This window comes from Petaurus breviceps, unplaced genomic scaffold (genome assembly GCF_028583685.1).
Source record: "Petaurus breviceps papuanus isolate PSGF00001 unplaced genomic scaffold, PetGlider_PUasm1.0 90792, whole genome shotgun sequence".
NCBI lineage: Eukaryota > Metazoa > Chordata > Mammalia > Diprotodontia > Petauridae > Petaurus > Petaurus breviceps.
In genome coordinates, this window is record NW_027187347.1 from 2,906,372 (window position 1) to 2,933,087 (window position 26,716).

General features: G+C 37.8%; 1 protein-coding gene across 9 annotated transcripts in view; it reads right to left on the reverse strand.

Moving 5' to 3' along the window:
- The window catches only part of CD47 (CD47 molecule), an 86,874-nt gene that overhangs the window by 42,965 nt on the left and 17,193 nt on the right, over positions 1–26,716 (reverse strand). For all 9 annotated transcript variants that reach the window (XM_069069795.1, XM_069069794.1, XM_069069798.1 and 6 more), the window contains one exon: positions 6,619–6,708. In XM_069069795.1, coding sequence (XP_068925896.1) covers positions 6,619–6,708 — 90 coding nt within the window. The remainder of the gene's footprint in view (positions 1–6,618; positions 6,709–26,716) is intronic.

Here is a 26,716-nt window from a genome sequence, read left to right on the forward strand (position 1 = left end):
GGTCTTAATACCAAAACCAGGGAGAGTCAAAACATAAAAAGAAAATGATATAGCCAATAACCCCAGTGATCATTGAGGCAAATATTTTAAATATTAGCAATAAGGCTACAATAACATATCACAAAAATTATTTACTATAACCAGACTAAATTTGTGCCATGAATACAAAATTGGTTTAATATTAGGAAAATTCTCAACATAACTCATCATATAACAGAAAGAACAAAAAATCATTCTATCATATCAACAAAACTTTCAAAAATGCACTATATATTTATGTTAAAAACAAAACTAGAAAACATAACAGTAAGCGGACCCTTTCTTAACAAAGTAAATAGTATGTATCTGAAACCAAGAGTCAACCTTATTTGTAATGCCAGTAAACTAAAGTCTTTTTTTCAGTACGACCAGGGATGAAGCAGAGATGTCCAGTGTTAAAACTATTTGATATAGTGTTAAAAATCCTAGCTATAGCAGTAAGACAAGAAAAATAAATTAAAGTAATAAGCATAAAGAAAGAAGAAACCAAATTATTACTGTTTGCAGATGATGTGATATATATTTAGAAAATCTCATAGTCAACTAAAAATTGGCACAATAACTTCAGTAAAATTACATAATCCAAAAAAAACCACATGGATAAGAGATAGAAAAGGAAATTCCATTTAAAATAACTGTAGAAAGTCTAAAAAATTAAGAATCTAACTATCAAGATAAACACAAAGGACTATGAATAAAACTGCAGAATACCATTTAAGGAAATAAAGACACACTTAAATAACTGAAAAACATTAATTGTTCACGGGTAGGCCAAGTCATAATAATAAAAATGACAAAACTATCTAAATTAATTTACTAACTGCCATACCAAACTACCAAAAGATTATATAATACACACAATCCAATTATGTAATTGCAAAAGGAAATTTGTAAGAATAAAAAGTCAAGAATCTCAAGGCGAATGATAAGGGTTTGGAAAAGTAGGAAAGAAGGAGGCCCAGTAAATTGCAAAGCAGTAATCATCAAAACAATTTGGCAATGATTAAAAATAGAAAAGTCAATCAGTGGAACAGATCAGGTATATGGCATACTGAAGCAAATGAACCTAATAGCCTAGTATTTGACAAACCCAATCCAACTACCTAAATAAGAATTCACTATTGGACAAAAACTATGGAGAAAATTGGGTAAGAGTTTAGCAGGACTCTAGACCAACACCTCACACCATATGCCTCCAAATGGATACATGACCAATACATAAAAGGTCATAAACAAATCAGAGAAATATTTAGACATATGGGTAGGAGAAGAGTTCATGACCAAAATAGGGATAGAGGCTCAAAGAAGACTAAAATAGACAATTTTGATTACAAAAAGAAACCAAAAAGTTCATGCACAAACAAATCTGAAATAATTAAATTAAAAAGAAATAGTTAAATGGGGAAAAAAATTGTAGCAAATGTCTGACAAAGGTCTCATTTCCAAGACATATAAAGAATTTATTCAAACGTTAGAGAAGAAGAACCACTGCAATTGATAAATTTTCTAAAGACATAACAAGCAGCTTTTTTAATCAAAATCATCTCTGAGGTTCCATCTTACACATATTGGCAAGATTGACAAAAAAGGAAAATGACACGTTAGCAGGAATGTGCACAAATGGCCCACTAATGCATTACTGGTGGAGTTATGAATTGGTCTAACCATTCTGGAAATCAATGTGAAACTATTCCCAAAAAGTTATTAAACTGTACATACCCTTTGTACAAAAATACTATTAGAATTACAACGCAAGAAGAATAAAAAGGAAAACACCTTCCACATATAAAAATATTTATCATCTCTTTTTGTCATGTTAAAGTACCTGATAGTTTGGGAGTGACTAAACAAATTATGATATATGAATGTCATAGAATTAACAGAATCTGAATTTGTCTATGTTCTTATGAATACTATTATACAGGAAATGAAAAAGAGAGAGTTTCAGTAAAATCTGGGAACACTTGTATGTGATGATGCAGAGTGAAATGAGCAGAACCAGGAGAATAATTTATACTATCACATCAACATTGTACAAACAATGTTTAGAGGCCCTCATATGCTGAGAGATCCAAAAGAGGTTGTATTTGGGCATTAGACTAATCATAAAGGAAATCAAGAAAGCAAAATTCAAGGACATTAGCTATGGGGAAATACATTAGAAAAAGTACTGTGCTAAATCATCTTTTCCTCATTTTAAATAATTCTGAAGTTTACAACCATCAATTACAGTACTTCCATATTATAGGAGAATAGAAAGGGCTGTATATGAAACTGTGAATCTTCACTTATATACTGAATCTTAAAGAGCAAGGGTTACCCCTTCAGTTCCAACTTCTTTAGCAATATATTTGACAGCTCAAATGTTCTAGTCATCCGAATGAGGAGGGGGCTGGCTCCAGCCAATAAAAGAAAATTCCCCAAGATTCTACATGTTAAGGAGACAACATTGTATCATGAATAGCTGGGATACCCTTGGGTTCGGAACTGTGGTTCACAACTGGTCATGTAGACAGGATTAAGGGAAGCAAATTTCTTTGGATTAACTAGGTCAGAAGTTTCATATTCACAAATGATCTCTCCCTCTCTGAGCTTGCAATAGGAGGTTATGTCATCCTTGCAGTTGAGTTGAAGAGTAGGCATGGAGACATGACTGGGAATAAATGATATGATTTAGGTGGAAGCCAGGTAGCACAGTGAGTAAGAGCACTGGCCCCAGAGTTGGGATGACCTGGGATCGAATCCAGCCTCAGACACTTAGCATCCACCCAGAAACACCTGGCCATGTAACCTTGAGCAAGTTACTTAACCCCAATTGCTTAAAAAAATAAAATAAATGATATGATTTAACATAAAGCTTCAAGACACAAGTTTCTAATGGACCTCATGTCCTACACTGACATTTTCTTTCTTTTTCCTTCCATGTCATCATGAAAAAGTAGTTAAAGTCTGACCTTCCTCTCTATAATGGCCATATTCTGACCAGGAGTTGAGCCAAGGAGTGGAGGCTAGGTGTCATAATCACAATGTCTCCTTTTCTTTCTCTGTTAGGAACTGGAAATTCTGTGGTTCTGTCTAGGCATGGCACCTGGGCCTACAAGAAGTATATAATCCTCTCTCCAGAGATAATTGTGTACTTTAAACTTTTGTGACTACTGTTAAAAATACTGTTTTTTAATATAAAAAATCATTTTCAAATAGTAATCAGAAGTTCCCATTAACTCTTATTCAAGAAAAAACTGTTTCTTTTGTTCAGTTGTCCTTTGCTAGGATTCTATGTTCAAAGCCTAAAAATTCAATTTTTTGAGCCATTATCCCTAACAGATCTGGAATATAGCAGACTAATTAATTAACATGTGCAAAAGTCACAGGGCAAATAGTAAGCATTTAATAATTACTTGTTGACTTGTTGAAACGGGATTTAAACTGAAAAGAAAGGAGAGAAAACTACCTCTAGCGATGTTCAGCTAGGAATATACCAAACTAAATAGCACAGAGAAGAACTACAATGAAGGAAGACTATCAGCTAGACACCTAGAAATAACAGAAAACAGAATCCAAGAAAAGAACCAAGAAAATCAAGAAAAAAGGAACCAAGAAAAACAAACGAAAAACCTATCCATCACCTCTGGGAGCTATAAACAAATGCACAAAGGATGAAGCACAAGCAAGACTAACCACAAAGCGTAATTCAAGTAGGGATATTGGATCTTATAATTATCAATGAAATCTGAGGATGTCTGTACCTCTGCATCTTCAAATTCATGGCTCCTGATTCTGACCTCTAGAGCCAAAGAGAATACATCTAATCCCTCTCCCGTTTGAAGGGTTATCATTGAATCACAGACATAATAAGTCGAATGTATGTAGCATTAGATAGTGAGGAAACTGAAGCTGAGAGAGGCTATGACTTGCCCAGGGATACACATGACCCTGCAGAAGATCAGTTCTTCACACTGCAAGTCCAGCGCTCTGCCCACTCTTGCCAAATGACTTACAGCTGAGAGGGACTTCAGAGACCATTTAGTCAAACCACCATGCTGTCCAAGTCCCAGAGACGTGAAGTGATTTGCCTCCAGTCAGACAAGTAGCTTCGGAGGTGAGATATGACCCTAATAGCCACATTCTCTTGAGTCTTCTCTTCTTTAGGCTAAACACCAGCAGTTCTTTCAAATGATCCTTACGTGACATGGACTCACTCAAGGCTCCTCACCATCCTAGCTGCTCTCTTCTGGATACTCCCCAACATGCCAAAATTCTCCCTAAACTATGGCAGCTAGAACTGAACTTGATACTTTATGTCCTCTCTTAACACAGCCTAAAACTGCATTAGCCTTTTTAGCTGCCACATCTCACTGCTGACTCAAACAGAGCTGAAAGTCAACTAAAATGCCAGATCCTTTTCAAATCCATCTTGTACTTATAAAGTTGATTTTTTGAACCCAAAAGTAAAACTGCCCATTTATTCCTACTGAATGTCACTTAATAGATTCAGCCTATCAATATCCTTTTGGATGCTATCACACTATACTAGTTTTCTATCCCAGCTCTGTGTCATCTGTAAAGTTGACAGACATATCATCTGTGCCTTTATCCAAATTATTAATAAAAAATAAAGTAAAATGAAACAATGAACTGCATGGAGCCAAAGACAAATTCCTGGGTTGCTCCACTGAAGAAAAATGACTGAGCTTTCTCTTTGCCAAAAACTGAGCACCTGGTAATTTCCTGATTTGCTCTAATAATGTAATCCTGCAAAAGAAAGAAAAAACAAGGGAAAATTAGATTCTGGACCTAACTCTCACCAACAGGTAGCATCTGGCTGAAGATGTGAAAATGATGCTGACCTGGAAGGAAATGACCATTCCACCTTGTACTTTGGGATAAAGGAGATGAAAACTGGCAACAATCTGACATGCATCCTTGACTTTGGGAGAGGGGCATTCAGAGGGTTCAACTGAAAAGATGGGTAGGTTCTGATGGATTAATACTGCACAGGAGAAGGCAGCCAACAAAAAGTATGGGTACCTCTAAAGAATGAAATTTTGAAGATAGGAAGAGAAATAATTCTGATGAGACGGAATAAAGGAAATGAACAGGGAAATGTACAGGGAACTCAACAACCAACTTATATATGAAAAAAGCATAAGCAAGGAATAGAAATAAGAGCAGGTCACTGAGAAACAATGCAAAAGCTTGGCAAGAAGAGTCAGGATGTTTACCATGAGCCAAGAACCACGAGCCGGTTAACAAAACTAAAGATAACAGAAAGTGATTCTTAAAAAGTCATACTAGGGAAAACAGGAAGGTCAGAGAATGGAAAGGACCACTGTTTTGGATAAACAGGAAAATAACTAACTTCAGAAAGAAGATAGAGCTGCCTTTTTTTTTTTGCTTCAGGGAAAAGCAGATGAATTAGAACAGCTGTACACAGCAGAGATCAGTGCCAGAGATGCCACAAGTGTGAGGGCAATGAGGAATCATTTCACAAGGTATCTGAAGGAGGCAAAGATACCAAAGACCCAAAATCTTTATTCATCTCAATGAGAGGCAACTCAATTTCTAATATATGCAAATATATATAGCATAGGTTTTTTTAAATCAATCCTATAAAGACTTCCAGACACGTCTGCATAAAAGATTTGTTACTACTACAACTTTGGAAATTCTCATTTCCATCACTAATATGTAAAAAACTAAATTCATAAAATTATCTTAAAAAATAATTGTGTAAGCATAAAGAAATTTTCCCTAAACTCCAACAAATTCAACAGATATTACTAAGATCTTACTAGGTGCAAGGCACTGGTCTGGATGCTAGAGATGTAAAGAACAAAAATAAAAAACACAGGGAAACTAATATGGAGAAGATCTACTTTACCTACAGTAAAAATGACTGATAATAGTGCTAAATGTGATGCAACTGAAGGTCGTATGTTTAGCATTTTCCCCTGTGGTTGCTAGGCATACAGCAGAAACAGTATGTCACTGATCAATGACCTTTGATGTGGCCAGCACAGAGATTTCCAGTGGGGGAACTGCTTTCACTAATACATAATGAGCCTCACCTATAAATAACAGTCTTTAGAGTGTTGCCTGATGCTCACAGAGATTACATGACTTCTCTTGTTACATGGCTTGCAAATGTCAGAATAGGGACTTGAACCCAGGTCTTTCCAAGGACCTAACATTAAAACTCATGGTGCTGTCTCTTTATCCTTAAAAAGATGGAGGACACCCAGAAATAACTGGCCGTGTAACCTTGAGCAAGTTACTTAACCCCAATTGCTTTAAAAAAAAAAAAGATGGAGGAAAATACTGATCCTCATCCTAGGAACCTGAAAGTAAGCTAGGGAATAAGAGAGTGGTCTATTGCAAAGATTAAGTAAAGCAGAAATATGAAGTATATAATTGCAAAACACATTTTTTTTTTATCATATCGGCACTGTTTCAGAACCACATATCATTAACAAAAGGCTTTCATCAAATATTTCTCTACCATTGTCTCAAAAGAACTAAGAAATTTTACTACCAAAATGTAGATAAATAAAAAAAGTATTGACTTATTTTGGTACTTACTCACAATACCGAATTGACCCCAGGAAAGCAGTATAGCCAAAATCGGGAAGATAACGATGAGAATGTTTTCTTTTGGGTAAAACCATGAAACTTTGAAGAAAAAAGAGAAATATACATTAAGTTTCATATTGAATTTAAGTACTTTTAATTAACTTTACACAACCAAATTTTAGTTCAGTAAAGGAAAAATGACTAAAGATCCTTAATGTTAATATGCAAAACTTGTAAGCTTAGAAAATTTTGGTACAGTGCATTTACAATTAGTTATATAACTTCACGTAAATTACTTAGTTTCACAGAAGTATAGCTCTAGAGCTAAAAGGACCTCAGAATCTAATCTGTTTCATTTTCTGTAAGATCATCTATAAGGTCTCTCACAGCTCCAATATTCTATGATTCTATGAAAATGTCAATTTCTAAAAACATGTCAAACTTTTGCTTGAAGAATTATCAGCTCTCAATCATTTGCATTAATAAAGAGGAATAAACAGATTATTCACAAAGCTAGACAAGAAGAGCATTTACACTTGACTATGAAATTGTTTTTATCTTTACTTTTGTATATTTTATTTTCAAAAATGTTTTAATATTTGCTTTTACAGAGCCATACAGATATGGCTAATGTTGCAGGAAGTAACAAAGTAATTAAACTACACTGTAAAAATCTGACTTGGAAAGAACTAAGGAACAAGACAGTTTCCTCTCCTTCCACCAAGCATAACTCCTCCCTGCAACTCACCCCATGCTAGGAATAGATTATTCTATTGCAAAATGATGCTAGGAATATGAATAAAGAGATTTTCTACAGCTAAAGTATATGGAGGGAGTAGGAATGTCAAAGTTGAAATGAAGCACATTAGATATATGAATGAATATTTTCTAGCTTCTATATGAAGCACAAATCAAAAATATAATTGGAGAAGATTTTCAACACACTAGAAATAACCTGTATAGAATTTTTTTAAGGCACTGAAAACTAACTTGAATGACATCAGGTAAACTCTGTACTTCACTAAATCTGCCTGGTATAAAATTATTCCTCTTAGCAGCAGAATATAACAAAAATAATAATACTACTAACAATAATAATAATAAAAACTGACATTTCTTATGAGTTAAGGTTTTACTGTAACTATCTGTTAACTCATTTGAGAACCTGTAATGGGAATGTAAATTTTAAAGATCTTCCCTGCCCCTAGGCTAAAGTGCACCTGGAGCCTGGGGTGGGAGGCTTGTTTTTCAGTAGATACTTCTAGATTGGCCAGTGGGTCCAGAAGGTTGTTACATTCTCTGAGCCAGGAGAAGGCTATATAAGCCCTGATGTGTAGCTTTGTTTTGGGGCTCACTTTGAGAAGTGTTCTGTGATTTGATATGGATTCTGGGAAGCCATTGTCCAGAGCCCCCGGGGCTTTGAAAAACCCAGATGTCGACTTGGTATGGATATAATGGTTGGACAGTCTGGAAAGCTGTCTACTTGATCTGTTTCTGTCTTGATAATTCTGCCTGTATACTTTGAAGTTTGGGATGCTGACCTTTTTCCCCTGAATAAGGTAAACAATATATGTCTAACTGATTAAGCTGTTAACCCATTCTGAGTTGCTTTCCTTTATCAAAGCAGATCCAAGAACCTGTATTGGCAGACACCCTGAGGATGCTGGGGTGCTTGCCACTACAGAACTTCACAAGAGACTATAGACATAAGTGCTATTATCCCCATTTTATAAATGTGGACACTAAGACTCAGGGAGGTTATGTCTTGCCAATGGTCAAGCAGCTAGTAAGAGTCTGAGAAGGTAGTCAAACCCAGGTCTTCCTATTCCACACCCATGCTACTTTTACTATCCACAATTTTCTTCCAAACTCTAATATTTCCACTTGGAAGCATCTGGTACTTTCCAACAACCCCTAGAAATCACTAATACCTCAGTGAAATTCACTCTGCCTCCTCTATCACCTCATTGTCCTTCATTATCAACATGAGCCAGTAAAAGTTCCAAACCTACAAGTAAGTGGAAAGTTAAACAAATAATCTCATGGCTTTTAAACAACATAAGCTTTACCTTTTAACATTAAGGTTACAAAATTAAAAACCTGTGAAATTCTTCTATTAATTGCTAAATAGTAAATATGCTACCATTAAAAATTCCAACTCAGAAAGCATTTGGTTACTTTTTTTTGTAAGAGTGCCTACTAATATCTTTCTTAACCTAAGAAGGTGCTCAATAAGTGTTTGTAATGTTGATCATGAGTACTGTCCAATAACAGTGTAATGACAAAAAAGAAAATAATGTTGCAGAAAATTGTCTGACCTTATGCTGAATATGTTCTAGGACACCAGAAGAGTTTAATGCCTTGTCTTTCTCCATTATTCCATTTCATATAACTGAGGTGAAAGCTGCACATTTTTTACCCAGTTAAAGTCTTACCAGAAAAGAATAATAAGGAAAACTAAGAATTATGCTTCTATTTATACTTGTCTTCCCACAGGTAAACTGACTTTTAAAAGCCTTGTATCTTGATTATTACATGTAATAGAAATATTAACTAACTATTCCAGAGTGCTAAATTATGAATGAAAGCAATTTATTAAGCTCTAATATTTAGGAATATATTTCCATTGACTGATACACAAAATTGGGCTAGGAAGGGAAATAATAAAACATCCCAAACTATTCATTTTGAAAAGATCTTAAGTAATAAAATAATAATAATGACAATTTTCAAATTTTGCATCTTGATAGGATAAGACACAGGACCAAAGAAGGTAAAGATTAGACCCTGCAAATAGGAGAGAAAGGTCAGGGAGTCAAGAACTCTGAATTAGGGTCAGGGTCTCAATGGGGATGGGAAAAAAATGGTTCTAAACCTCAAAGATCTATTTGCAAAATATATAGGTAAATAGCTGAGGAAGGCTACCCCAAATTAGAAGCCCTGTATTCTTTGGTTACCTGGTCCATATTTAGTCAGTGGGTAAGCATTATTAAGTGCCAAATATGCACTAGGCATTGTGTTAAGCTCTAGGGACATAAAGAAAGGAGAGAAAACAACCAGTCCTTGCTCTCAAGGAAATCAGTCTGACTGTGGAGACAACATTCAAACAATTACATACAAACAAGCTATAAACTATAAATTAAAGATTTTCTCAGAGAGGAGGCACTAAGGAAGCCTGAGAAAGTCTTCATGCAGAAGGGACTTCAGCTGAGTCTTGAAATGGAAGCCAAGAAGTGAACAGGAGGAAGAAGATAGTTCTAGGCATTTGGACATGTGAAAATGCTTTTACTAAAGACAGAATGTAGCATGCAAGGAAAAACAAAGAGGATCAGAGAGTATTGAGGGGGAAGTAAGGTTTAAGAAGGACCAGGTTATGAAAGGCTAACAGGATATTTTATATTTTATCCTAGAGGTAATAGGGAGCCACTCAAGGTTATTGAATAAGAAGGGAGACATGCTTAAGGAAAATCACTTTGACAGTTGAGTGGACAATGGACTAGAGAGGGGAAATATTTGATTCTGGGAAACCAATAAGCAGGTTATTCTCACACTTCAAACATGAGGTGATTAGTGTCTAGATCAGGGTGCTATGAGGGTCAAAACAAAGAAGGGAGTATATGTGAGAGATATTATGAATATAGGATTGAAAGGACTCCACTGCTGACTGGATATGATAGGCAGTGAGGTGAGAGAGAAAAAAGTTAAGGGTGATACCTAGATTGTGAAACTGGTGATGGGAAGAAAATGGTGATGCCCTCCACAATAATAGGAAAGTAAGAAGAGGGGAGAGTTTGAGGTAGAAAGAAAACGAATATAGCTTTGGTTATGTTCAGTTTAAGATGTCTACAAGACATTCAATTGGAGATGTCCAATAGGTAAGTGGAGATTGCAATGTTGGAGGTCAAAACAGAGGTTTGGGTTGGACAAATAGATCTGAGAATCATCTTCACAAAGAATTAAATCTGTGGAAATTGATGAGATCATCAAGTACAGTATCATAGAAGGAAAAAAAGACCCAAGACAGAGCTCTGGTGACACTCATAGTTAGTGGGCATGACCTAGATAACAATTAAGCAAAAGAAACTACGAAATATCAAGTCAGACAGGCAGGAGGGAAACCAGGAGAAAATAACGTCACAAAAACTTAGAAGAAAGGTAGTGATAGTGTCAAAGGATGCAGAGGGGTCAAGAAGGATGAGGACTGAGAAAAGGCCATTATATTTGGCAATTAAGTGATCACGAAGTGGTGACTTTGGAGAAAGTAGTTTCAGTTAAATAATGAGGCTGGAAGTCAGACTGTAGAAAGTTAAGAAGTGAATGAGAAGTACATGAAGGCACCAATTACAGACAGACTTCTCAAGGAATTTAGCAAAATGGGGAGAAGATATGGGCAATAGCTAGCGGGCAGAGGATGGAGGAAATTGGGCATGTTTATAGTTAGTAGTGAAGTAGCCAGTAGACAGGGAAACACTAAAGATTAGTGAGAGTAAGGATGATTGACGGTTCAATCTGATGGAGAAGATAGGATGGAAGAATCATTTGTGCTTATAGCAGGGGCTGCTTTAGTAATGAGAAGGGAAACTTTTTCATGTGAGACAGGGGTAAAGGAGGAGAGAGTGGCAGAAAGTATCTTAGTGATAAGACATGAAAAGAAGGGGAGAAGAAGGAGCACTTAGCAAATTACCTTAATCCCTTCAGTAAAATATGAAACAAAGTTCTCAGTTGAGAGTGGGGGGGGTGAGGAGGGGATGGAGGGGGACAGGAAGGATAAAGGAGAAAAAGATCTGAAAAAGTCACTATGGTGAATGGAATATTGAATAATTAGGATAGTTTAAAAGGACTGCTTTGCTGCAGTGAAGGCCTGTTGAGGACCACAGGCAAGTGGGACTTGGACCCTGACAGCTGAACAAGCCCTCTCAGATGTTTGGCCAGCTGATGATGGCCTGTGTCTGTTCCCCATCTCCCAGGAAAAGTGTGCAAAGGTACAGGTGTGAGGATTAGGTCCTCAAGATAAGCATGGCATTTACACTCATGGCCTGGGACAAAAAAGTAAAAGCAATTAAGAAGTGTCCAATAAAAGCCTGAAGGCTGAGTAACAGTTGGCTCTTCATTTTCACGACTCAGAGTCCAATCTCTTTTTATACACTAGCAGCCTCTGGGTCAGTGATTCTTTCTCAGCCTTGTCTGGGGACAACAGGGCTCCCACTCTTTCTCAGCCCTGCTGTAGGACAGCAGGCCCACAAGAGCCCAGTTGAGACTATGTGACAAAAGTTCATAGTGAACCATGTCAGCATGGTTTTGTGTTTTTCTCCAGTTTCAACAGCATGTAAATAGGAGCAAAGGCATTGCAGGAATAATCCAAGGCTGAGGTTTGGCAAGGTAAGATGTTTAACAGAATTTTTTAAAACCAAGAGTTATGAGGAAAGAGGGAAGTACAGAGTAGAACTGGTTCACCAGGCAGCAAAGAGGGGAAAAGGAGGAGAGTATAGATAATGCAGGTGTGACCCATGAAAAATCTCAAGAGCTACAGTGACTGGAAGTCCTGGTGAAGATGAACTTGATTTGGAGTTACCAGGCACAGGGAGAAGTGGAATGACAAAAGATTATGATCAAATAAAGGCATTTCAGAGTTCAGGAACATGGAAGTGGGACATTTATGGGTGATGGTAAGATCACAGGTATAACCATCTCAGTGTGTAGCTTTGTAGTGGGGTGCAAGAATCAGACATAGGAAATTAGAAAGTTAAAGAATTAGGGGACAGCAAGGTGATGCAGTGAATAGAACACCAGCCCTGGAGTCAGGAGGACTTGAGTTCAAATTCGGCCTCAGACACTTGACACACTTACTAGCCATATGACTTTGGGTAAGTCACTTAACCCCAACCGCCCTCCAAAAAAAAAAAAAAGAATTAGGAAGTTAGGGTATTTTGAGGGAGTATCATTATTTATGCTGAAGTCCTTCAGTATCAGGCAAAGAGTTGGAGAGGTGAAAATAATTGGGAGCCAGACAATAAACTCATTGAAGAAAGAAGGGGACTTTCCTGGAGGTCCACATATAACAACTACCAGAATTTTTATGTAGGTGATAAACATTGACTGAATGACCCTCAAAGGAGAATAGGTTACTGAGTGATGCTGGTAGGTGTGCCTAGAAATTGCAGTGGGTAGCAAGAAGGATTCCAACTTACCAGCACCAGTAAGTTGAAGCGTATGAGTATTTCCAGTGCTGAAAAGGGTAGCCAGAGAATCTGTGTCATCAGAAAGGAGCTAGGTCTCAGTGAGTATAAAGGAAAAGGTTTAAAATGAAATCTAGTTGGTGACCGATGGAGCAGGCATTCTAGTGAGAAAAGGGTGAGTAACTTCAGGATGGGGACATGACTGAGGGGAAGGGATAGGAATAAGAAAGGGATAAGTGAAGGAGAACAGATATTGAACAACGGCAGCTACAGGTTCAGAATCACTGGGAAGGGGAGGATCTGACAAGGCAGAAGTAAATTCATCACTGAAGTATGACTTTAATTGTTGTCCTTAACAGTTCAGCCTCCTAGTACAGCTGTACCAGGTGACAGGCAACTGCATATAGTGGGAAAGGGGGCAAGGAGAGAAGTATCCCAGAGATGTAGGTAAGAGTAGAGAAGGTATGTATAATGTTTTACACACAATGTATATATGTATGACTTGTCTATAATGATATATATAAACACATACACACACATTGTCCAGCTGTGTAACTCTAAGGGACCCCTTTTGAGGTTTTCTTGGCAAAGATACTGGAGTGGTTTGCCATTTCCTTCTCCAGCTCATTTTTCACACATACATACACGTGCACATACACACACACACACACTGTATATGCCTATAACTTGTCTATAATGACATATACACATACACATATACATACATACACACATATTTTTCAGTTGTATGACTCTTGGTGACCCTTTTGGGGGTTTTCTCAGCAAAGAACCACTAGAGTGGTTTGCCATTTCCTTCTCCAGATTATTTTTCACACACATATGCACATACATGAGTGTGAGTGCATGCACGCGCGCACACACACACACACAAACACAGAGTTCCTTGAGACATTTTAAAGCAGTAAGGCAAAAACCAGCCTGTACAAACACTTCTGAATGGTCTGAATCTGAATATCATTGGAAACTGGAAAACGAATCAGGAAATGAGGCAAGCAATAAGGGAAATAGCTCTATGAATCAGCATCAAAAGAGCAAAGCAGAAAAATGTGATGCACAGAAAAATGTCTGCTGCTTGTGTGTATGTGTGTACAGATTAAGTGCAAGGTGTAACTAACTGTGATGATGACAATTAGGGGACAGTCTTCAACCAGAGACTGATTCAGCCTCATTACTGTAGCTACAGTAACAGAGTTTCAGAACAAGATGAGACCTTGGAGACTATGTAATCTAAACCCCTGGTTTTCAACTGTAAAGATGAGAAAACTGGGGTCCTGAGGCATGAAATCCTTTGCACAAGGTCACACAGCAAATTAGTGGAGAAGCTAAAACCAGTGGCTACTGATCCAGTGTTCCTTTCTCTTCACCATACTGCCTCTCTTTATAATCGACCAAAGTATGCCCAGATATCTACAATCGATGACAGTAATAAATGGTGACATTTACAAAACAGCTATCATTTTTTTCTCCTAAAAATTTTTAAGTTTGACCATGTAACAGCCACTTAAAAGGAATTTTATTCCACACTCCCCCCGGAAAAAAAAAAAAAACCTCTACTGAATCACATTTGTGTGAGAAATATGAAACTTCATAAAGTATATGTTAAAATAATATAATGCTAAAATCCAACCCAAAGTTGAATAGTTATATAGTTTTAATATTAAGTTAAATGTACTATTAAAAAATCCTACAGCTGGTGAATTTTTAATTAGCAAATGTTTTAAGTTTAGACGTTTCTTTTTTTTTTTAATTCTTTCCTTGGGGCGGCTAGGTGGCACAGTGAATAGAGCACTGGTCCTGGAATCAGAAGGATCTGAGTTCAAATGTGACCTCAGATGCTTGACACACTAGCCATGTGACTTTGGGCAAGTCACTTAACCCCAATTGCTATCCAAAAAGGCCAAAAAATAAATAAATAAATAAATTTATTTATTTAAATAAAATTCTTTCCTAAACTTTAAAAAGTGCTTAATGCTGCTACATTAATACAACTGAAGCAGTTAATAAGTTGCACAGAGGTAATCATCATTATTATCAACATCACCATTAAATAGCACCCCAAGATCTATAGTGCTATGCATGTTATCTGATTCATTCCTCACAACACCTGTAGGAGGTAAGTGTTTTCTTATTCCCATTTTGCAGATGAGGAAACCAAGGTTGAGGGAGGTTAAATGACTGGTCTAGGGTTACAAAGCTAATGTTTGAGACAATATTTGAACTCATCTTTCTGACTCCAACCTGCAACACTCTTACCTGCTGTGCAACTTTCCTGCCTTACAAAGGAGGCAATGAAAGTTGTACTTACACTTTGAGGTAGGGTTAGAAATACTTTGTTGTTTTTTTTTTAAACATTTGATTTTAAAACTTTGAATTCCAGATACATTCCCTTCCTCCCTTGTCACTCACTCTTACTGGGAAGATAAGCAATTCAGTATAGGTTGCACATGTGTAGCTATGCAAAACGTTTCCATAGTGGACATATTGAAAGGACTGACTACATTTGCCTCCCTCCTATCCTACCTCCCACTTGTTCTATTCTCTATTTAGATCCTGTTCCTTTTCAAAAGTGGGTGCTTCCAACTTCCCTCCCACCCCCAGCCTGCCCTCCCTTCCATCATCCCCCCTCTCACCCTCTTCCTCCCTACTCTACTGTAGGGTGAGATACTCAATTTAGTGTGTATGTCATTCCCTCCCTAAGCCAAATTCAATGAGCATAAGGTTGGCCCATTCCCTTTTGTCTTCCTGTTCTTCCCCTCCATTGTAACCATTTTCCCTTGCCTCTTCTATGAGACAGTTTACCCCATTCTGTCTCTCCCCATCTCCTCTCATTATATTCCTCTCTCACCTCTGAATTTCACCTTTTAAGTATCATCCCTTCCTATTCAATTGGTCCTGTGCCCTCTATCTATGTTTCCCCCATACACATATATACACACATTTGCATACATACTCATATACCCATATACCCTCCTATATAGACACACACACACACACATATATATATTCCCTTCAACTATTCTCATACTGAGAAAAGTTTTATCAATTACAATTATTGTTTTTCCATGTAGAGATGGAAATAGTTCAACTTTGATAAGTTACTTATTATTTCTTTTCCCTGTTTACCTTCTCATGCTTCTCTTGCTTCTTGAATCTGGATGTCAAATTTTCTATTCAACTCTGGTTTTTTCATCAAGAATGCTTGAAAGTCCTCTATTCCACTGAATGACCATATTTTCCCCTGAAACATGATATTCAGTTTTGCTGGGTAGGTGATTCTTGGTTTTAATCCCAGCTCCTTTGATCTCCAGAATATCATATTCCAAGCCCTTTGATCCCTCAGTGTAGAAGCTGCCAGATCCTGTGTTATCCTGATTGTGTTTCCACAATATTCAAATTGTATCTTCCTGGCTGCTCATAATATTCTCTCCTTAATCTGGGAATTCCAGAACCTGGCTATAATATTCCTAGTAGTTTTCTTTTGGGGATCTTTTTTTGATCATGGCTTTCAAGTAGTCCAATAATTTTTAAATGATCTTTCCTGGATCTATTTTCCAGGTCAGTGGTTTTTCCAATGAGATATTTCACGCTGCCTTCTATTTTTTCATTTGTTTGGATCTGTTTAATAGTATCTTGATTTCTCATAAATTCACTAGCTTCCATTTGCTCCAATCTAATTCTGAAGGAATGATTCTCTTCAGTGAGCTTTTGAGATTCTTTTTCCATCTGGCAAATTTGGTTTTTAAAGGCATTCTTCTCCTCATTGCCTTTTTGAGCCTCTTTTGCAATTTGAGTTAGCCTATTTTTTAAGGTGTTATTTTCTTTAGTCAGGTTGTTGACTCTCATTTCATAATTTTCTTTCAATGTTCTCATTTCTCTTCCCAATTTTTCTCCACTTCTCTTATTTGGTTTTCAAAATCCTTCTTAAGGTCCTCTATGGCCTGTAACCAGCTCATATTTTTCTTGGCAGCTTTTGGTACAGGAGTTCTGCCTTTGTTGTCTTCCTCCTGTTCCATGCTTTGATCCTTTTTGTCCCCAAAATGGGAGTATAAAGTTGGGTTGCCCTGCTTGCTTTGCTTCCCTCATTTGTTCATTTTTGCCACTCAATTACTTGACTTTTGGGCTTTCTGCCACAGTAGGAATCTGCTACCAGACAGGGGAGCTTTGTCCCAATCAATGGGGTTTTCTCAGCTGCCAAAGGTATTAGTTGGGTGCCCTCTCTGAAGCCTCCACACACTCTGACAAGCTGGTCGCACACTCCAGGACCTCCACCCTAGACCTCAATCCAGATCCAAGCAGGTTAAAGCAAGAGCAATTACCCCTCAGAGTGGTTGCTTGGTCCCCCTACAATTTTCAGGCCAGGAGCTGAAGCTGCCACGTGGCTGCAGCTGCAGAGCCACATGAGCCTCAGCCACTTCTTGCCCTTGGGGTAAAGGCCGACCACAATCCCAATTACTGGATCCCAAAGACCACACTGCACTGACCACTCACTTTGTCCTTAGCATCTTTGTGTTGATAATTCTGGAAACCGCCACAGCTGCTGGTGATCTGAAGTCCCTCCAGCCGGCGGCTGGTCAGGCCCGCCCTGAGGCCAAAACCTCTGGCTCATGTGGGGCTGGGCTTGGCTCCCACAGTGCTGCACTGGCCCCTTCCTGCCGGCCTGCCAGGCTGACCTCAACGGAAGGTTAGCTTCTCTGTGTTACTTTGTGGGTTCTGTAGCTCCAATATTTCTTCAAAGTCCCCTTTTACATGAATTGGAGGAAGTAGCAGTCAGAGCCCTGCGGAAGTCCTGTTTCTACTCCGCCATCTTGACTCTGCCCCAGGTTAGAAATATTTTGGTAGAAAAAAACACAAAGAATCCATACAGTGCCATAGTTGTTTTGATAAGGACAACATGCCATTGTAGATTGAGTATAGAACTTGAAGCCGGTAAGAATGTGTTCCCACCACACCCAGAAATAACTGGACGTGTAACCTTGAGCAAGTTACTTAACCCCGATTGCTTAAAAAAAAAAAAAATTGTGTTCCACTCAAGCTTTTGGCACTGATTAAATAACCTTCATTTCTGTATGTCTATGTGGAGGAGTCAGGTGGTACTGTGAAAAGAGCAATGGCTTTGAAATCTAAGAGTGCAGTTCAAATCTTACCTGTAATGCTTACTACCTTGTGTAACTCTCAACATGTCTCTTAACCAACCACGGATTCAATTCTCTAATCTGAAAACTGAGAGGGCTGGATAAGATGGCTCCTGAAGTTCATTTAGCCCTCGGTCCATCGCCTATGGTCTATTAAACCAGACAGCACCTGTGAACTACACTGCTAGATTCAATTCCCTAAGCTGATGGAAGGAATCACAGACCATCTGCTGGTCTATCGGGGCAATGCCACAGACACTGTTCACTTTGGGTATAGCAAAGTCTGTGACAGACTCTCTCATGATATCCTCGTGCATAAGATGGACAAATATGGGCAAGGAGGGTTAATCAGCAACTTACAACTATACCTAAAGAATGTTGATTAGCAGCACATAGACAAACAAATCATGAGTACCAGGTTACCATGGCACTTATCATTTTTGATAATAATTATTTGATAGTGGAACAAAATACATTTGATAGTAGAACAAGGTACAAGGTTAAATATTAAACCATGAGCAACCAAATTCTCATTAAACATTTGAGGCATTATACCAACTTTTTCAGGTACAGAAGGAAGTAGTAGTCAGGTGTTTGTCCCTTAATCCAGCTTTTACAGAGGTTGAAAAGATGCCATTCAACTCTGCCTATTCTGGGGCCATTAAGCCTGGGTGAAAATTCCACTGGAGCAAAAGTTGTGTCTGGGGGCTTGGATGAATTTAGTTATCATTCCACTGAGACACATTTTAAATCACATCTTACTCTATTTAATATCTTTATCTCAGTTCAAAAAATACCTTTCCCATCAAAAAACCTATATACCTTTAAAACAGGTGCCACTTCCTTACCCAATTCTAACCATCCCTCATCCTCTAGACCTTGTAGCTGACCAGAACTACTAGTTACTATGTTTTGTACTTTGAAGAAAGAAGGGAAATTCTAAAAGATTGACAGATTGCATAACAGCCTAGCAGACTCTGCTCTTCCCACCAAATTTCTAAGGACGGGAGGGGAAAGAGGAGATCAAAATACATTTGATCATATGTATTTCATACATAAAGTTTCAGTCAGCCACACAGAGTCGAAGCAAATTTGTCCAAGCCCTACACTGAATTAATGTCAACCTGGGGAAAGATCTCTGATGTCCTGCCAGAGTTCTGCCCTTGGCCCTGTCTTGTTTGATATATATATATATTTTTATTGGATTTTTATAACTAGGAACAACACACTGAAGCTGTGCTTATTAAATCTGCAGACAGTATGAAGTAGCTTGGGCTGAATGACACAGTGTGGATTGAAAGAGGTCTAGGTAGACTACAAAAATGGTATGAAACTAACTAAATAAAGCACTATATAAATAAATATAAACTCATGCAGCCAGGTTCAAAAAATCATCTCTATTTGTGCAGAATAAGGGACAATCTGACTTGGCAGCACTTCACATGAAAATCCTTAAGGGATGAAGTAGAACATAAGCACAAGGAACCAAATCTTTCAGTTAAAGCCTGCCAAAACAGCTAACTCAAGACTAGTGATATCATGCTAGAAGCATAACATCTATCTTTTTAACAATATGAATCCAGTCATGCTGTATGTCTGAGTCATGGAACATCAATCTCCAAAAAAATTTAATGCGAAGGGTTATCCAAAGGGCAATGGAGAGGAATATCCAAAGGGTGGAGAGAAATAGGCTGCGACAGATCATCAATAGAGAGACCTGCAGGAGAAGTGGCATCAAGGATGATATCCTGAGAGACAGATTTTTTTTGTCATTACCATTTGGTCCAAACATTGGTTTTTATCAGTGTAAGAACTCCAGGTAAGGAAATTCCTTCCAACACAAATAACAGCCCATTTATACCTGAAAGATCATCTTAGAGAGTCACCTGGGATTTTGAGAAGTTAAGTGTCCTGACCATGGGTATACTGGTAGTATTAGAGGTAGGATCTGAACCTTGACTCCAAAGTCAGCCTTCTATTCTCTGCGCCATACTTCCTTCTCTAGAGATGCATGACAGAAGGAAAGGGTGGACTGGTCAAGTAGTAAGGGTTAACCAACAAACATCTTGCATAAGTACTGGTATTCTTAGCATTTTTTTTTTAATTCTTAGAATTTCTTTACAAAGAAAGGCCTATAGCACATAGAATAGACCTCCAAGGGAAGAATTGTTTGAGGGCATATGGACAAGAGTCAAACAGGGTAGGAAAAGTTGTGATGTGCTTCACTGGAAGGAACATCCAGATAAATAAAATCACAGATCTCTCAAAGCACTTATAAAAAGAGGTGAGGATCCGTTAACTTTGTACTGGTCATGCTATGGCTGGAATATTGTGTTTAGTTAGAATACTCTATCTCTAGCAAAATCTCTTTGACAAAGGCCTCATTTCTCAAATACATAGAGAACTGAGCCAAATTTATTAAAATAGTAGCCATTCCCCAACTGATAAATGGTCAAAGGCTATTTACAGGTAATTTTCAGAGAAGAAATCAAAGCTATCAATAGTTATGTGAAAAAATGCTCTAAACTATTAATTATTTTGTTGTTTTTTCAGTTGCGTCCAACTCTTCTTAACCCTATATACCATACATAGCATGCCAATACTGTCCATGAGTTTTTCTTGGCAAGGATTCTAGGTGATTTGCCATGTCTTTCTTCATTGGATTAAGGCAAACAGGTTAAGTGACTTACACAGGGTTGCACTAGTTAGTAAGTGTCTGAGGTCAGATGTGAACTCAGGTCTTCCTGACTCCAAGTCTATCATTCTATACACTGAGTCACCTAGCTGCCTTCATTAATAATTAGAAATAGGAAATTAAAACAATTCTGAGGTACCATCTCATACCTAACAGATTGGTTAAAATACCAGAAAATGAAAATAGCAAATGCTGGAAAGAATTATGGGAAAATAGGTACTGTAATGTACTCTGAGCTGTGAACTGGTCCATCCATTCTGGAGAATAATTTGGAAATATGCCCAAAGGACTATAAAACTGTGTATATCCAGGGGCGGCTAGGTGATGCAGTGAATAGAGCACCAGCCCTGGAGTCAGGAGGACCTGAGTTCAAATCTGGTCTCAGACACTTGACACACTTACTGGCCATGTGACTTTGGGCAAGTCACTTAACCCCAATTGCCCCCCCCCAAAAGGGGAAAAAAAATTGTGTATATCCTTTGAACCAGAAATATTGCTAATAGATCTAAAGCCCAAGAAGATCAAAAAAAGGGAAAAGGATACACACACAAACACACACACAGAGAAATATTTATAGCAGCTCTTTTTGTGGTGTCAAAGAATTGGAAACTGAAGGGATGCCCATCAACTGGAGAAAGACTGGAAAGTTATGGCATATGAATTGTGTTGTAAAAAATGATAAGGGGATGGATTCAGAAAAGCCTGGGAAGACTTATATGAACTAATTCAAAGTAAAGTGAGCAGAACCAGAACAATTTACAAAATAACAGAAAAACTGCAAAGATAATCAATTGTGAAAGACTTGGTTATTCTGATCAATAAAATTATCCACCAAAATTCCAAAGGACTCATGATACACAATGCTATCCACCTTCAAAGAGAGAACTGATGGATTTAAGAGTACAGATTGAAATTATCTTTTTTTCCTTCCCCCCCACAAAACATGGCTAATGCAGAAAAAAGTGTTTTACATGACTTCAAATGTATAATAGGTATTGTATTTCTTGCTTTCTCAGTGGTTGAGGGAAGAGTGGAGAGAGTGGGAGAATTTGGAATGGAAAAGAAAACAAAAGAGAAAGAAAAAGAATTATCATACTTTATGAGTTATTTAACATAACTATGGTGTTTCCAAGAGATGCTGACCAACATGGTGAAAAGTCTGGAATTCATTATACAAAGAATGAGTGAACAAATTACTGATGTCTAATATCAAGAAAAAGACTTAAGAGAAAGCAATTTGGGAATGGCTAGAAAGTTTAAAATGAAAGAGATATTCTATATACCACATTTCCAGAGGACAGAACCAGGAATAAAGGGTTAATATTATATATTGGCCAGTTTGGATGTAACATAAATACTTTCTGGCAATTTTATCTGTGCACCAAGCAAATAATACACACACAATAATAAAACTGTCATTCTGGGAAGACTGTTAAGCTTTCAGTCTCCTCAGAAAACGATAGTTAAACTGTTACTCTCCAAGATTCCACTGTCATCTTGGCTACTGAAACTGGTGTTACAAAATGTAAACAGAAAGAACAATAAACCAAACTAAATGCTATTGAATTATATTGAATAAGCTTGGCCCTGGAGAAGAGTTTAGAAAATGTACCTTCCCTCCATCTTTGCAGAGGTGGTGGACTACATGTGTGGAATATTGTATATACTGTTAGACAAAGTCAAAGTATTGATTGTTTTTTTTTTCATACTCTTTTTCTTCTCTGTTAAAAAAATCTTCAGCACAGGGTTTAATCACTGTGTAGGGCCAGGGTCATATTAAGAAATAAAGGCAATGTAAATGAAATAAGACAAAAATTCTCTCTATTCAATAAAGCAATGGGATACTCAACTAATAAGTTCCTTCCTCTTTAAAGAAATTATTTCAGTAGAGGCTAGGTAAATATCTGTTAGAGAGGTAGAACTGCATGTCTACCATTACTTCTAAGATTCTATAATTCTAGATAGAGAAACAACTTAGAAGGCACTAGGTACATTTTAATAAGTTCAGAAAATAAGGATTATAATATGAAAATGTTACTTTGCGACAGATACTCAAAGTAAATGCTGAAGCAGCAATTTTTTCTATTAAGTTCATCTATTACATAAATAAACCATGTTGTAGTTATGATTCTTATTATCTTATTATCCATCTCTTCTGCCCCTTCCTAGTTCATCCCATAACCTCTAACCCTGGACTCTTATCTTCTAACAACCCCAGGACAGCAACCTGACAGGCATGACTAAAGCTGCTGGTTCCAATTTAAGGGAAGAGTACAACTGTCATAATATTGGGAGAAATGGAAAGGAAAATTATCACTTTGTTTTACCAACCTTGGCAGATTGATAAGCAGAGCTAAAGGAAATTCAGAAATCACTAGTCTCCCTCATTTTAGAGATGGGAAAAATAAGACCCACAGGGACTAAAGTACAATGTCATAATGACAATGATATAAACTCAGGGTCACCAATTCCAATAAAATTTCCATTACACACTGGAGAACTAGCCTGTACAGAAGGCCAAAATGTGTTCAGGGGAAACAGGGCAGAGAGAAAGCTAGGGACCTTAGTATCCTGCTCCTTTCCTCCAGTAAGAATATCCCAATCCTTTTGAGAGATGTTAAACTCTGCAAAACAATAGAATAGAATAAACACCATGTCTCTTCCAGAAATTAGAGATATAAAGGCAAAGTTTCATGCAAAAATGGGCATGATAAAAGACAAAAATGATAGGGATTAAACAGAAGCAGAAGAGATTAAGAAGAGGTGGCAAGAATACACAAAAGAACTATACAGAATCTTAACAATGCTAATAACCAGGATGGTGTGGTTACTAATCTAGAGCCAGACATCCTGGAAAATGACATCAAGTGGGCCATTGTTAACATAAGGCTAGCAGAGGTGAAGAAATTCCAGCTGAGCTATTTAAAATCCTAAAACATGATGCTGTTAAAGTGCTACATTCAATATTTCAGCAAATTTGGAAAACAGTGGCCACCAGATGGGAAAAGATCAATTTATGTACCAATCCTAAAGTAGGACAATGTCAAGAAATGTTCAAATTACTGAACAATTGTGGTCACTTCACATGCCAGAAAAGTTATGTTTAAGATTCTGCAAGCAAGGCTTCAGCAATATATGAACTCAGAATTACCAGAAGAGCAGGCTGGGTTTCAAAAAGGCAGAGGAACATGAGACCAAATTGCCAACATTCACTGGATTATGGAGAAAGCAAAGGAGTTCTAGAAAAACATTTATCTCTGTTTTACTGACTCCATGAATGCCTTTGGGTAGATCACAACAAAATGTGACAAGTCCTCAAAGAGATGGGAGTAATCATATCTTATTTGTCTCTTGAGGAACCTGAATATGGACCAAGAAGCAACAGCTAGACCTAAATATGGAACAACTGAATAGTTTAAGACTGGAAAAGGAGTACAACAAGGCTGTATATTGTCACCTTATTTAACTTATATGTAGAGTAAATCATGTGAAATGACAGGATAAATCAAAAGCTAGAATGAAGGTTGCTGGGAGAAGTATCAACAATCTCAGAAACAGGGCCAGGTAGCACAGCAAGTAAGAGCACCGGCCAGTGTTGAGAAGACCTGGAGATCGAATCCCAGGCTCAGACACTTAGCACCCACCCAGAAACACCTGGCCGTGTAACCTTGAGCAAGTTACTTAACCCCAATTGCTTAGGGGCGGCAAGGTGGCTCAGTGAGTAAGCGTACCGGCTCTATTGTCGGGATGACCTGGATCAAATCTGGGCTCAGATACTCAGCACCACACCCAGAAATAATAACTGGCCGTGTAACCCTGAGCAAGTTACTTAACCCCGATTGCTTAAAAAAAAAAAAAACAATCTCAGAAACACAGATGATACCACTTTGATGGCAGAAAGTAAAGAGGAATTAGGGAGTCACTTGATAAGGGTAAAATAGGAAAGTATAAAAGCTGGCTTGAAGCTTAACATCAAAAAAAGCCAAGATGTTGGGCAACTGATCCCATTACTTCCCGTAAATAGAGGGAGAAAAAACAGCAGTATCAGATTTTATACTCTTGGGCTCAAAGATCAGTACAAACAGCAACTCTAGCCATGAAATTAAAAGATTCTTGCTCCTAGGGGTGGCCAGGTGGCACAGTAAGAGCGCCAGTGCCAGTGTCGGGAGACCAGTGATCGGTTCCAGCCTCAGATACTTGGCACCCACACAAAATAACTGGCCGTGTAACCTTAGCAAGTTACTTAACCCCAATTGTTTAAAAAAAAAAAAAGATGCTTGCTCCTTGGAAGGAAAGCTATGGCAAATCTGGACAGCAGACTAAAAAGCAGAGACATCACCTTGCTGACAAAGGTCCAGAGAGTAAAAGTTAAGGCTTTTCCAAGAGCAATGTATGGCTGTGAGAGCTGGATTAAAAAGAAAGCTGAGCACTGCAGAACTGATGCTTTCAAATTTTGGTTCTGGAGAAGACTTTTGAGAGTCCTTTGGACAGCAAGGTGGTCAGTTAATACTTGTAAGTTAATACAGTAATTCAAAAGAAATTAATTCAGGTTTATCACTGGAAGGATAAATACTGAAGTTGAAGCTTATATACTGTGGCCACATAATGAGAAGCCTGGACTCATTTGAAAAGACTCTGTTTTGGGGAAAGATTGAAGGCAAAAGGAAAAGGGGATGGCAGAGGATGAGATAGAGAGTTTCATGGAAACAACAAATATGAACCTGGGCAGACATCAAGAGATAGTGGAGGACAGAAGGGCCTAGCTATGGCTCATGGCATTGGACAAGACTCAACAACAAATCTTCCCAACTCTCAATCAGCAAGTAATCCAAAGGGCTGCTTAGCTGCTCACATCTAAGAATAGTTCAGTCTCCTATGTCTTCAACCAATCTTTATGTCTCCTCTTTGTCTTATACCAAATAGGTATGGATTTCCCAAGCCTGTCGTTATTTTATTCTCTCTCTTAGAAATCTCTTGCACTCTATGACTGTAGCTATCACTTTTTTGTGGACTACTCCAAAACGTCTATCTCTTAACTACAATCTCTTTTCAGAGCTCCAGATCCTCGCCTCCAGTTGCCTACGGGATATCTCCCTCTGGCACTGTGGAGGAGTCCAAATGGTGTGGTCATTATAGATATCTATGGCCTCTAAAATACATTTTTGGATAAGCAAGCTTATCCCCAAAGAAGATATGAGAAAAACGGATATCCCAGTTTGATTGATAACCCTCTTTTTTCAGAAGCAGAAGACCATGGTATGGAATGCTGTATAGCCTCTCAGACTTGGCTAATGTTCTGTTTTGTTTTTCTTCTTTTCTTTCTTTCCTTATTTCCTTCTTTCTTCCTTCCTTTCTTTTGTTGCAAGAGACAGTTCACATGAATAAGGCAAGGGACCTATTTTTTTTTTTAAATGAAGGCTATATAAAAATTAAAACAACAAATTTTTTTAAAGATAAAATTCCATTTTTAGAGACATTTCATTTCTTGGAATTGCTCTTTTCCAGTGCTTTTATTTCCTATCTAGTCCAGAGAAGACTAGTCCTCCCCATCAACAAGAAGTAGATAATACTTAATATAAGGTCTGCCTTAACTGTGAGGGACTATAATTCTATAACCTACTTGACTAGTAACTTTATAAAATGACTGGCTTATCTAACAAAAAAGCAAGGAGACACCCTCACTTAATATCTCACTAAAAAATTCTGCAGAATTTTTGTAGGATAACTATGCTATATGATGCTACTGTTGTGCTAAAAGTAGACTGGCTCAGGACAGTAATTTCTACTGATTCTTGCTAGAAAAAACTTTATAAAAATCTGATCATTCAGCTAGCCATTCTGTCCCGGGGCTCCTAAGATATATAATAAGGTCAGAGAAAAAAAGCCCGATAATGGTGACCAGACCAAGATATGCCACCATTTGTGCCTCTTCCTAGAACTAGGTCATCACTATTACCAAGATCTAAGGGGCCAGAGATGACAAAAAGATGACACATGTTCTGTTTGAGTATCCTTGCCAATAAACAGTCAATAATCTTGATCAAGCAAGTGGTGAGCCTGGATTCCAGCCTGAACCTGGCTGG